Source organism: Mauremys reevesii, linkage group 20, assembly GCF_016161935.1.
Source record: "Mauremys reevesii isolate NIE-2019 linkage group 20, ASM1616193v1, whole genome shotgun sequence".
NCBI lineage: Eukaryota > Metazoa > Chordata > Testudines > Geoemydidae > Mauremys > Mauremys reevesii.
In genome coordinates this window covers 21,764,414-21,776,230 of record NC_052642.1, presented here as the reverse complement: position 1 = coordinate 21,776,230, position 11,817 = coordinate 21,764,414, and the positions used below count along the sequence as shown (strand labels likewise).

General features: G+C 41.3%; 1 protein-coding gene across 16 annotated transcripts in view; it reads right to left on the bottom strand.

Annotated features, from left to right (window-relative positions):
• NCOR1 (nuclear receptor corepressor 1) overlaps positions 1 to 11,817 on the bottom strand; it is a 101,637-nt gene that overhangs the window by 3,273 nt on the left and 86,547 nt on the right. For 7 of the 16 annotated variants that reach the window (XM_039507624.1, XM_039507633.1, XM_039507628.1 and 4 more), the window contains 11 exons: positions 11,086 to 11,271; positions 10,439 to 10,604; positions 9,126 to 9,625; positions 8,364 to 8,492; positions 7,064 to 7,221; positions 6,596 to 6,819; positions 5,933 to 6,070; positions 4,916 to 5,061; positions 3,234 to 3,287; positions 1,823 to 2,044; positions 624 to 806 (listed from right to left, as the gene is read on the bottom strand). In XM_039507624.1, the coding sequence (XP_039363558.1) occupies positions 624 to 806; positions 1,823 to 2,044; positions 3,234 to 3,287; positions 4,916 to 5,061; positions 5,933 to 6,070; positions 6,596 to 6,819; positions 7,064 to 7,221; positions 8,364 to 8,492; positions 9,126 to 9,625; positions 10,439 to 10,604; positions 11,086 to 11,271 (2,106 nt within the window). The remainder of the gene's footprint in view (positions 1 to 623; positions 807 to 1,822; positions 2,045 to 3,233; positions 3,288 to 4,915; positions 5,062 to 5,932; positions 6,071 to 6,595; positions 6,820 to 7,063; positions 7,222 to 8,363; positions 8,493 to 9,125; positions 9,626 to 10,438; positions 10,605 to 11,085; positions 11,272 to 11,817) is intronic. The other 9 variants (XM_039507636.1, XM_039507638.1, XM_039507640.1 and 6 more) reach the window with 4 other exon arrangements.

Sequence of the window (11,817 nt, the reverse complement as noted above, 5' to 3'; positions counted from 1 at the left end):
ACATGTAATCTGTTTACAAGGAGGCCAACTCTTGATTACCATCATCTTCGTTTACGTGTGCAGCTTTAACTCAGAACATTGCAGGAAACACAAGTCATTCACCACATTTCTTTGGCATATGAACCTCATAATATTGGTTTTATAATACACTGGGTTTCAGTTTCAGGGATTACGGTGATCCTTCAAGCTTTGTGGACCAAAAATTTCCCAAAACCAGTTTTCCACTGGTGCCTCTCACTGTACAGTGAAGAGTTGGTTGCAAGGATCAGATTGAAAACAGAAAAAAATTACTTCCTAAGTTAAAAAATAATTTCACTCATCTCCGGTGACTCAGCTGCTGATAAAGAATATTACAATTTTTGAGAGGACTAATTAAACCACTTGTGGTGTGAATGACCTACTTCGGTGTTAAAATGCCTGGTAGAACATTGTCTTCCCTTATAAAGAGATGGTTTGCTACTCTGCACATACCTGATTCAAAAAAGATCCCTGTTTAATGGATCTGGATACTGTGATGATTTGGCCCAGACACTTGAAATGGGTCTTTCCGTATCTAACCTTACCACAGAATTCCAATTCTAGTTCTGTTATTTTTTAGTAGTATTTCTGGCAACATTTCTCACCTGTTGAAGAAGGCCTGTCTTCCCAGGCCCACACTGGAGTCTGCCTGTGGTAATCTCCTTCTGAATGTACAGATGAGACAGAGGAAGGTCTCTCAGTTCCTAAGTATCCCTGCCCAGGAATAGGAGATTTAGACTTCCTACTATTAGACTTGCCAATTAACTTCTGCTTGCCAACTCCCCCTCCTGAAAATGGAAGTCACAGTAAAAAGATTATTTAAAAAAAAAAAAAAAAAAAGACAATTTAGACTCAATAATAAATTTATAACCAAACTGCCATATAGCAAGCTAAATTGTATAAAGAGATTCCTTTCAGCAAATCAAATCTGGATTTCTTAACTTGAAGAGTTACCTTTAACCCTCTGGTGGTAGCAGCCGATAGCTTCTGTTTGCTGTTCATGCACCATTGCTGAGAAATCCCCAGAGCTCTGCGCGGATATAAAGAGGTACCTGCAGAGCTGCAGGTCTCTACCGGGAACCACAGCAATGAAAGCAGCAGTATATCAGGTCGCTGCTCCCAGAAGCCAGCGCCCTGTGGCAGCCACTCCGGAGGAGCTGCCAGCACAGGGCGCTGGCTCCTGGGAGTGGTGGCCCGACATGCTGCTGCTTTTGCCGTTACAGTTTCTAATAGACCTGCAGCTCTGTGAATACCTATTTATATCTGGGGATATAAATTTTGTATCTGTGCAGGGCTCTAGAAATCCCCACTCCTATCATCAAAGGGTTAATTCTTCAGTGGAGAGGGCCACATAATGCATTTCCTTCCCTTTGAAGAGACAGGTTACTTTCACCTAATGCTAGCTACAGTTACCATGCATTAGTCAGCCATTTTGCAAAGGTTTGTGTACACTCTTTAGAGGTGCTGTTCCAGGTAGGCATCTTTCTATACCACAACACTATGAAGGTGCACCCCCCTCATTCCATCCTTATCTATCCTAGCCCCCATGTTTTCAGAAAATAAACATTTGCTAAGACTCTGGAGTACCAGCACTGCTTCTTTGAACTGGAGGGGACACTGCTGAAGAACGAGGCACCTGTCCCCAACCCAAGGGGTGAACATGTTGCCTCCATAGCACTGTCAGGGAGCATGGATTTCTCAGTTTTCATGATTTCACGCTCTCTTAACTACTTCAATTACACCCCACAATTACTACCCGTCTCAAGGCCTTGCAATTCTGAGGAGCTGTAAAATGATTTCTCACCTGAATTGGGTGATGGATTAGCTTCCTCTCTACGGGCCTCGCTATTAGCTGAGACTGCAGGGTTGGAACTACCAGGTGCTATCCCCATAGGCTGGGACATTACAACTCCATGATCCTCCCCTTTGTCATCAAAGCTGCCCATCAATGCCTTCCTAATAATGTCTTCCAGACCCAGATTACTGGCAGGATCTGCAAAGGAATGACCCCTAGAACTGACTGCACCTGGGAGAAGAAGAAATTGTGAGGGGAAGGATGGGAGGGGAGGACAAAATACACCTCAAAAGAATTATAACAAAGAGACAAGGGAGAAGATTTTAAAGGGACAGAGGAAGAAGGAAAAAACAAAACAAAACAAAGATGAGCAGTTTATGCAAAGCTTCATGCACCAAGCAGCTCACAATGGCTACAATTTAGACATGCCAGCAGCAAACATTAAAGAGCCATGTCAATTATGTCAGTCTCCTGTTTGCATGAGGATAAGATACTTACATGTGTATTAAAAACTAAGAGCCAAGGCAGTTAAGGATGCCAATTGACAGAATATTAATCAAAATCAGATCAATCAATTAAAATATGTTGGTCATAAAAGGAGACCACCCAGAAAACAGGATTTCTCATGATGAAACAAAAATTCTATGTTGCGACAATTATTTTACAAGTTAAATACTAAATACAGAACACTGGGCAAATATTGATCTTCACAACCTCTCCCCCCTCATCAAGGGAAATCAATATTTTAAAGATGGGGAAACGGAGGTAGAGTGGTAACGTGATTTGTCCAAAGTCAGAAAGGGAGTTTGTGGCACAGCTTGGATTACTACCTCTGACTGCCTCTATAAGTGACAAGTTATGAACTACACAGTGATTAGGCAGGAGACCGGAGAAGTGTTTAATAGTTACTAATAAACGAGGAGTACTTTAGGACAATTTCTTACTTGATGTGAAGCTATTCAGAGAACTTAATGTAAATACAGCAAATACTTTAGTAATAGCTCAGATTCTTCCTTCTATTTAAATAAAGTTTATGATAATTCAGAAAATAAATGTAGCTATGAACTGTTTCAGTAGAGAATTTTGTTGCAAGTGTTCACAATTTTGATTAAATGAGACGCTAAGGAAAAGATATTTGCATGATGATGACAGTGCAAGAAAATTACAAGCCAAACTCTAGTACAAATTAAATTTCTGCCTTAATTGCACTTTAGACATACATTCAAATTCCCTTTCATATTCATTTTGCTTTTCCCTACTGTACTGAAACAGGAATTTCCACATTTAGGGCTCTACTGGCTTATTTCTGCATTCGCCTCCCCTCTCCCTCCCTTCTTATTTCAGAGTTTCTCAATACACCTATTAAAAAAGTATTACAATCAGCAAATTCTGTTACAAGAAGTGTTTCAGAAAGATTTACCTGAGGTAGTGACTGCTGGCAAATTAAATATTTCAGTTCCTGGCTGAGCAGTTGCTGCAATTAAAACACAACATACACGTTTGTTTTATATTACTGATAAGCTCTACATATGTACTAATGTGTATGAGTAATTGAAGAGTCTTCTCTCATTAATGTGCAACTTTATCTGTTTTGACTTCACCTTTGGGTTTTAGTGCAGTGAATGTGAACCACAGGTTGCTCAGTAAAGTAAAACTATGTGCAGAGGTTCATCTTTAATGTTGGTCCATAAACACAACCTCAGATACAATCTGTCTGTTAGCTTTCCTTTCCCTTAAAAATACTCTTTCAGACACTAGATTGACCTTTGAAGGTTTTCCTGGTCTTGGAGGTCTTTAAAATGCATTAAAAAAAAACCAAGCTGCTGTGTTTATTTCCCTGGTTGAACACACATTTTGGTGAATGTATCATATGAATTTTGATACCACATGTGTCTTTACTTACGACCATTTAGAACTACTTTGAAATGGCTGGAAAAATTAATTCAAATTACTGGATTTATAACACAAACATTATGTAATATCTTTAATAATCTGAGATTGCAGATAGTTGACCTGTTACTGACATGAAGCAAACAGATAATCAGCTAATGACAGTGGTGGATAGTATATTAGCGTTCTAAAAGTCTAGATGAAAGTTTAGCTGAAATGTATTAGTGCAGCACAGCAGGATCTATCACACATACCCACCAACGTCTATTAAAAGACGAGGACAATGTTTACCACACTTATTTACACATTCCCGGTACTTACAATGTTCTCACAGAATGAGACAACATGGGCTTAACATATGTCTAGCACCACAAATAATGCCAGCATCACTGAGCCTACTTATGTAAAGAAGAGATTTTTGTGAAGGCAAGGACACCCAAATCCACAGCCCTTCCATCAGTTCTAAGAGGAGCAATGTTTAGAAGACATTCCAAAACAATTAAGTAGATTTCTGTGAAACAAAAGTTATCTTCTTGCTCACTGAAAGCATATTTCACTTTTAGCAAAGAGGTGTGCTCTAACCACGAGCATGAAAGGGTTAGGAGCCAAATTAAATTCTCTTTACTGCTAATTGAAATCCCCATTTTGCTGGAATGAGTTTATTCAGGAAAGTACAATATGGTGCTAGTAACATGTTCCACCACGTTGATATTTGCTTCCCAAACTATACGCAACTTATTTGTGGTTTCGAGGTTGTCGTACTGACACCTATAATTACAAGAGCAAACAACAAAAAGGAGTCTTTGAAGCCCCTCTGGCAGCATGACACCACTTCAGCAGAAAACACGTAAGCAAGCTTATGTTTACATATCTTATACATCAAATGGAAAACCCAATAAATCATACATGGATAAGAGTGCAGGTTTTCGCCCAATGTTTCCTGGCTCCAAAATAAAATGCTTGCCCTTAGTTTACAGAAGATGTTTTCCTCTCGCAAACAAAATATTAACCTTGTAATTGTAAAATAAATTCCTACATACAAGAACAAAATATATATGGCAAAACTTCCAAGTGTTTGGTAGTAATTTTTTAAAACATAACATTAAATAAAACAAAAAGTATTTGAAACAGGACTGGGTTAGGCTTTGCATTATTGCCATCCAAGGATACCCTACGTTAGAAAATGCAATGAGAAAGTGAAGTCCCACTTACCCATGTCAGAGTCACCTCCACCAGAGGAGTTCAACTTACGAAATATCTCCTGTTTCTTGGACTTCACCATTGGAGAGGTGTTTTCAAGCTTGGTGAAAAATGAAGGCAGGTAACTTATACTCCCTGGAGAGCGAGAGTCAGTCCTGCTGAGACCAACATGTGTCAAAAGATGAACTACACATCAACATGCATTGCTTTAAAAACCTTCCCATCACTTCTAAACTCTGGCATGAGTTTACACCAGGGGCCCAAATTCAACATATCTTATAACCCCCATCAGCAATTTTATACAGAATAGCTATATATCCCATAGAACGATACACTCAACTATTGTCTCCATTACTTTAGGGACACCCAAACTTTGCCCAAGTGAGTGCCAGACTGATGACTTGCCAAGCGCATAATCACTACCACCACCTCAATGCATTTGATCTGTATATCTTAAAGCAATTGACAATGGAGGTAAGTATAAATATTTCTATTATACTAACAGAGAATCTGAAGCATAAAGTGGTTAAGTGATGCACACAAGGTCAGTGCCACAGTCAAGAACAGAACCCAAGGCTCCTGACTCTTAGTCCTGTGCCCTAGCCACTTAACCAGGTTGCCTCTGAAAGTTAAGAGGAGATTCAATTTTCCAAGGATTTTCATCACTCTGGGGCCTAAACCAGTAAATTCTTTAAAAACACATTGGTTGCAATGAGAAACCCAAAGATTGTATTATGAAAGGTGGTTTGCACATATGGAGTCTTTCACCCATGCCTCTCAAAGCACTTTACATACAGTGAATTTAAACATCTCTTGGAAGTAGGAGGTATACACCCATCTGTAAACAGGGTAGACAGTCGCTAAGTGACTTGCCTACAGTAGCAGAATCAGGAACAGAATTTACAAGTCTTGACTCCTACTACACTGCTCTTGCCATTAGACAATAGTGCCTCACTTCAGAGATCAGACCTGCTGCTGACCACTCAGAGATACAGGTTAAGATATAGTAAGTTCAGTTTTTAGACATACCTCTGTTCAGCAGGCTCATTTCTTTGGGAAAGCAATATAATATTGTCTTGTTTCTCATGTACAACTGGGACCTGCGGTGGTGAGATTGGCTCATAGGGTTCTGAAGAGACATGACTTCTCTCTGGGGACTTCCCAGGTCTAAATTTTTAATACAAAGGAGAGGTACTCTTCAGATGTGTAACAAGCACAATTAAAAACAAACTCCAGTAATCAAAGATCAAGTCTATATTGCTTATATACCATTTAAGTCTATGGTATCCTTTGGGATGAAAGATATTACAGAAACACAAGACTTCAGACTATCCACATAAATGATTAATTTCTATGAGCTTTATGTATTTACATCTCTTCCTTCTTCCCTCAAAGCTTGAAGATCAAGTGCAGGTAAATCTAGTATAACTGTGCAGATGGCTATAATCTACAATGTAGCACCAGTGAGTATTTATCATTTTCCTTACTACACTGTTAGAAAGTTAAGCCATAAATTCCTTCTATTTGTTGCAGAAAGTAGACATAAAATGTAAGTTGCCTTCGGACAGCTAAGAAAGGTTGAAGGATAAACCTACTTCAAATCAGTTAAGCCTAATCCACTGTTAATTTTTATTGGCTACTTATGCAGGCATTGGTTGAATTTACAGTCAAACCAAAAAGCCACCACTTCACCTTGCTCTGGATTTGTCAGAGAGATTTTCAGGAGACACTCTGGCACTTGGCCGTTGATGGTGAACAGACTGTGACTGCGACTCGGGGCTGTAGCGGTTTGAAGCCTTTGCCCGAGTAGGGGTCGTAGCTGAAGCAGGAGCAGAGTTCTGGAATGTACTAGTCGGAGGCTGCAGGGATGCCTGTGAGGCCGCTTGGTTTCTAGCAAAGTCTTGTGTAATAATTTGCTGGTTGGGGGCAACAAAACAAAACAAGATTGGTCAAACATTTGGCCTGTATTATCTCATTTTAGGAACAAATGCAATTGGCATATCTCGCACCAAACACAAGACAATCTGAACTTCAGTCATGTGATTATGTAACATGTCATGGTTTCACGACCAACACGGTAACATATTATAACTCTCAAATAAAATGTACTGTTTCCATGTTTATAAATCAATCCCAAAGTTACTTGCAAAATTAACCTACACAGATATGGTCAGCAAGCGTGATCAGACGATGGGTCCTAGGTACATGTCCGATCCCCTCTGCCTGAGAGGAAGGCAGTGGAGGCTGCTGCGGAGAAGGAGATTCCTGTTGTGTCCTATATCGGTGAACTGGACCTTCATACTGCCTGTTGGGATCACCTAGTTTCAAAACAAAAGGAGCATATCACTCTAAGGCGACATTTCTGAAGTTTAAGCTTTAAGAGTTTTTTGAATATTTATGAGAGATACAGGAAACATTTCTGCATGAAATTTTAAGTAGCTTGTCTAATACAGCCTTCTTTCCTTAGTATTTCGACCAGTGGGCCGCATCCACACAATATATATACTACCTGTATGACCCTGAGGATATCACATGGGCTGTAGCGGTTTGTTGATTGGGCCGCAAGCGGCTCGTGGATTGAGAACCATTGATTTAGACCCTTTGACTCAAAACAGGCAACAGAAAGTACTAGTCTACAATAGCACTGAATCCATATTTTTGGACTGATTTAATTTCATTGTACTTTGACAGCCAACTGAACTGATGTAACTTGCACCTCAGTTTCTTTCACCGAAATGTGTTTGGACCAACAACCAATACACTGATAATTTAAGTATTTTATAACTTAACAGAAGCATTTTTTCTGTTAATTCGAAATCCGAGCATATTACAATAAGCAGCAGCACAGTGGTTTTCAACCTTTTTCATTTGCAGACCCCTAAAAAATTTCAAATGGAGGTGCAGACCCCTTTGGAATTCTTACACAGTCTGTGGACTACAGCTTGAAAACCACTGTTCTATAGTAATGACAACCTTTCATGGACCCCTAAGACATAGTCTGTGGACCTCCAGGGGTTCGCAGATCAGAGATTGAAAAACACTGGTCTAGTGAATTAAGCACGGGTCTAGAAATCAGGAATTCTCAAATTCTAATTCTGGCTCCGTCTCAGACTAGTTGTAGGGTCCGATCAAATCAACCTATTTATCTCATTTTCTCCATATGCAAAATGCGAATAATGCACCCAACCTCCTAGATGTAGTGAGGTATAACTGATGAGTGCTGAGTATCACTAGTGCATTTTCAATAAATTTAATCAAATTTCTCCACTTTTCACAGATCACAAGTATATGGTCTAGAAAAAGCTTCTAAAGATTCAAGAGTGCTTTTAGTTGCAACTTAAAGGCTGCTAATGTACTTTATATACACAAGTGTATGAGTTCATAGCAACTGTTCAAAAGGGAATATATATTTAAGATACTTGGACATAATTTTTTTTTTATCTAAAAGAAACAGACTTACTTTCTGCCTGGCTTGGTTTCGGTGCCTCTTGTTGATAGGACTGTAGTTTTTCTTGGGGAGGTACAGGAGAATTTGCAGGGCTGATCACCTCAATGGCATCTCCAGGTGCTTCATATCGGTGGGAAGATACTATGAGTTCAAACAGCAGAGATGTTTTTAAATAAAATGCAAATTTGTGTAAGTGTGAAACCTTAATATTAAAGAGTTAATATTAAGAGCCAATAAATCTTGCCAAAAATTTTAATGTAGGGAATCTATTTTATTTTCATGACTGGGACAAATCTATTAGAGCATTTAAATAAGTATTTTCTCCTCACTTTCATAATGCATTTACTACTACAAATGGCAAGCTATTCTTTTTAGGAAGTATCTTGTGATCTTTAGTGTGGTTAGCTTTGTTTTTCTGTGATTCAAGATAGCCATTCCCTTCTACATCTAAGACTTCCATAGGCATATAGTCTAAACGTTCACTATACAGGTGATTGTAAGTTTTGCACTGAGCACCACAAGATTCTTAGGAAAAACTGTGTTTGCCTGAAAAGTGCTACGCATAGCTACAGCATTGTATAAATGAGTATTGTTTTATTTCATGTCAAGCAGCTATCAATTATATAAAAAGGGAAGACGGTACAGGGCCTGCACTGCATTAGTAGCAACAAGATAAAACAAATCCCTTCAGACGTGCCATCTCCTGAATGGCCAATGTAGCAAGTGCAATGAAAAGAGCACGAGGGAATAGTAATTAAGAGTGAAGACACGTACAACTGCTAGAAGAATCTGAACTTTGTGAGCCCCGATCCCGTGCATCCTTGTCCGAAGCAATTTGCCGAGTGATGATCACATCTATGAAGTTAGCAGCAGTAATGGTGGTCTTCCCACGAGTCCTTAACTCTTCCTCGTACCGGGATTTAGGAGGAGGCCCTTTGTCTTTACCAGCCTCTGAATAAACTACCGATGAAGACGGACCCTGGGACTTGCCACTGGAAAAAGCTACCGACGTGTACGGGCACTGAACAGACCTCTTTTCTGCTTCCAGTGTTTTCTGCTCCATCTGTTGCTGCTGTTCACTAACCACCGTTGACCTGCGCCCCATGTTCTCTTCTATTCTGGTTCCTTCATGCTTGTGCTCTTTTGCTTTGACAACTTCCATCTGAGGAGCAGAGGCTGCAGCATCCACCAATGCAGCAAGGGCATCAGCAGCAGTGTTGTAACGGGAAGCAGGCAACCCTGGAGTTATGGAGGGGGCTCCAGGCGTCAGCTGCCTGTTAGCAAATATCCAAAATCACTTGCATTAGATCATACAACAGCAATTCAATGATTTCAGCTGGTTCTTCCAGGCTTCCCACAAAGTACAACTTTTGTGATGTTAACACCTATCCCTCAAGTCAGAGGTGGGCAAACTACGGCCCACGGGCCACATCTGGCCCCTGGGACCATCCTGCCCCGCCCCCGAGCTCCTGGACCAGGAGGCCTGCCCCTGGCCCCTCCTCTGCTGTTTTCCCTCCCCCACAGCCTCAGCTCGCTCACTCCGCCGCCGGCGCAATGCTCTGGGCGACAGGGCTGTGAGCTCCTGGGGCAGCGCAGCTGCAGAGCCCGGATTCCCAGGCCAGTCAAGAGGACAGGGAGAAGGGGTGGTTGGATGGGGCAGCGGTCTCCAGGGGGCAGTCAGGAAGGGTGTATGTGTGTGTGGGGGTTGGATGGGCTGATTGGAGTCTGGGAGCGGTCAGGGGACTGGGCAGGGGTCTGCGGATGGGGCAGGGGTCCCAGAGGGTCCATCAGGGAACAGGGTGGGTTGGATGGGGGCAGGAGTCCGGGGGGATGACGACAGATAGGAGGTGGAGGCCAGGCCACAACTCCCTCCCGTAACCGGCCCTCCATACAATTTATGAAACCCAATGCAGCCCTCAGGCCAAAAAGTTTGCCCGCCCCTGCCTTAAGTCATTTCCCATAGGCCAAAGACCTAGCAGATGGTGGTAACTTTTAGTCTCTACTATTTTTCATGCAAAGTGAATACATTTAGTAATGAGCTTAATCCCAGAACGTATTTCTTTGTAACAGGAGTTTAAGGAACATACATGATGCGTAGCTGAGCAGCAGGATCCAGAGGGGTAATTACACTTGTCCCATTGGTTCCTTGGAAAATACTGGGCCTTTGTTGCAGCATGTTCTCTTGGGTTCTAACAGAAGGGGAAGGGGAGCGAACGTATCCATGACTGCCAGGTCTACCAGGCTGCTCTGTACCTTAAGTGTGTGAACGAAAGTTAGTGAAGGGGGAAAAAAAATATACAGCCTATTATAACGTAATAAGCGTGTATATAACAATGCACAAACAAGTATCATAACGCTATTGCCTCCTCCACACCCTTTTTCATATGTCTATGCAGCTGTCAGGCACAGACAATATTTAAAGCTTTCTGAAGAACAGCATCCTCCAATCTGCATCACACAGAGTGAAATGCCAACTGGGGCAGGACTGATTCCATCCTCCAGATTCTGCATCATTACAACTGAACAAAGATAAAAAGAACATACTACCTACCACAGTCAATTACAGCAAAACCTCCATATCTTAGGAATCATCCATTTAGATCATGCTAACAATAGGTTACACAGCACTGTTTATTTTTTAGAAGTCAAAACAAAAGTGCTAACGGTGGTTGTGGAAATTGATTAGTTACATTTTGTATATAAGACTGATCCAAATGTGGCAATGCACACTCACCAGGCCGAAGGTAGTGCTCAGTGGGAACTGCAGCGATTCTCTCCCTCTCTCGTTCTCTTTCCCGCTCCCTTTCACGTTCCCTCTCCCGCTCCTTCTCCCGTTCCCTCTCCCGCTCCCTCTCAGCGTTGGCAGCTGCAGAAGCCAGATGCGTAGGGTGTCCTATAAGATGCACAGGAGATGGAAGTGCTTCACACAGGAATGAAAAGTGTAAGGCAAACAGTGAAAAGCTCAGCAGTGTGTACTACTTGACACACACTTGATGTAAGTTGAAGCCAGAAAAGAATATTTATGAATGCCCAAAACCACTTTGATTCCATTGAGAATTACATACTGGACTATGATGGTTGAACTCTAAAATTCACTGTGAGAAGAGGGGCTGGGAAACATTCCCAAGTCACTACATTGCTTTAATACACGGTGATAGGAGCTATCCAGCTGGCAGATAACACGATTTTATCCTGTTCCAGATTCCTGTCCAAAATTCCTATCCAAATTCCACCCTCGAACAGAAATTAATGGGTTCATGTATCAGATGACAGAATTTGGCCCACTGTATTTAATAAAAACACTAAACTTTTTGCTTTTCTAATTGTTTTCTCTTCAGGGCTTCTAGCAGATATATACAAAACCTATCACAATGGGGCCCTGATCCTGTCTTGGGTACCTCTGGCTGCTACTGAAGCAATAAAGTTAACAATCATCTCTCCCATCACCCAAAGTGAATGGCACGGG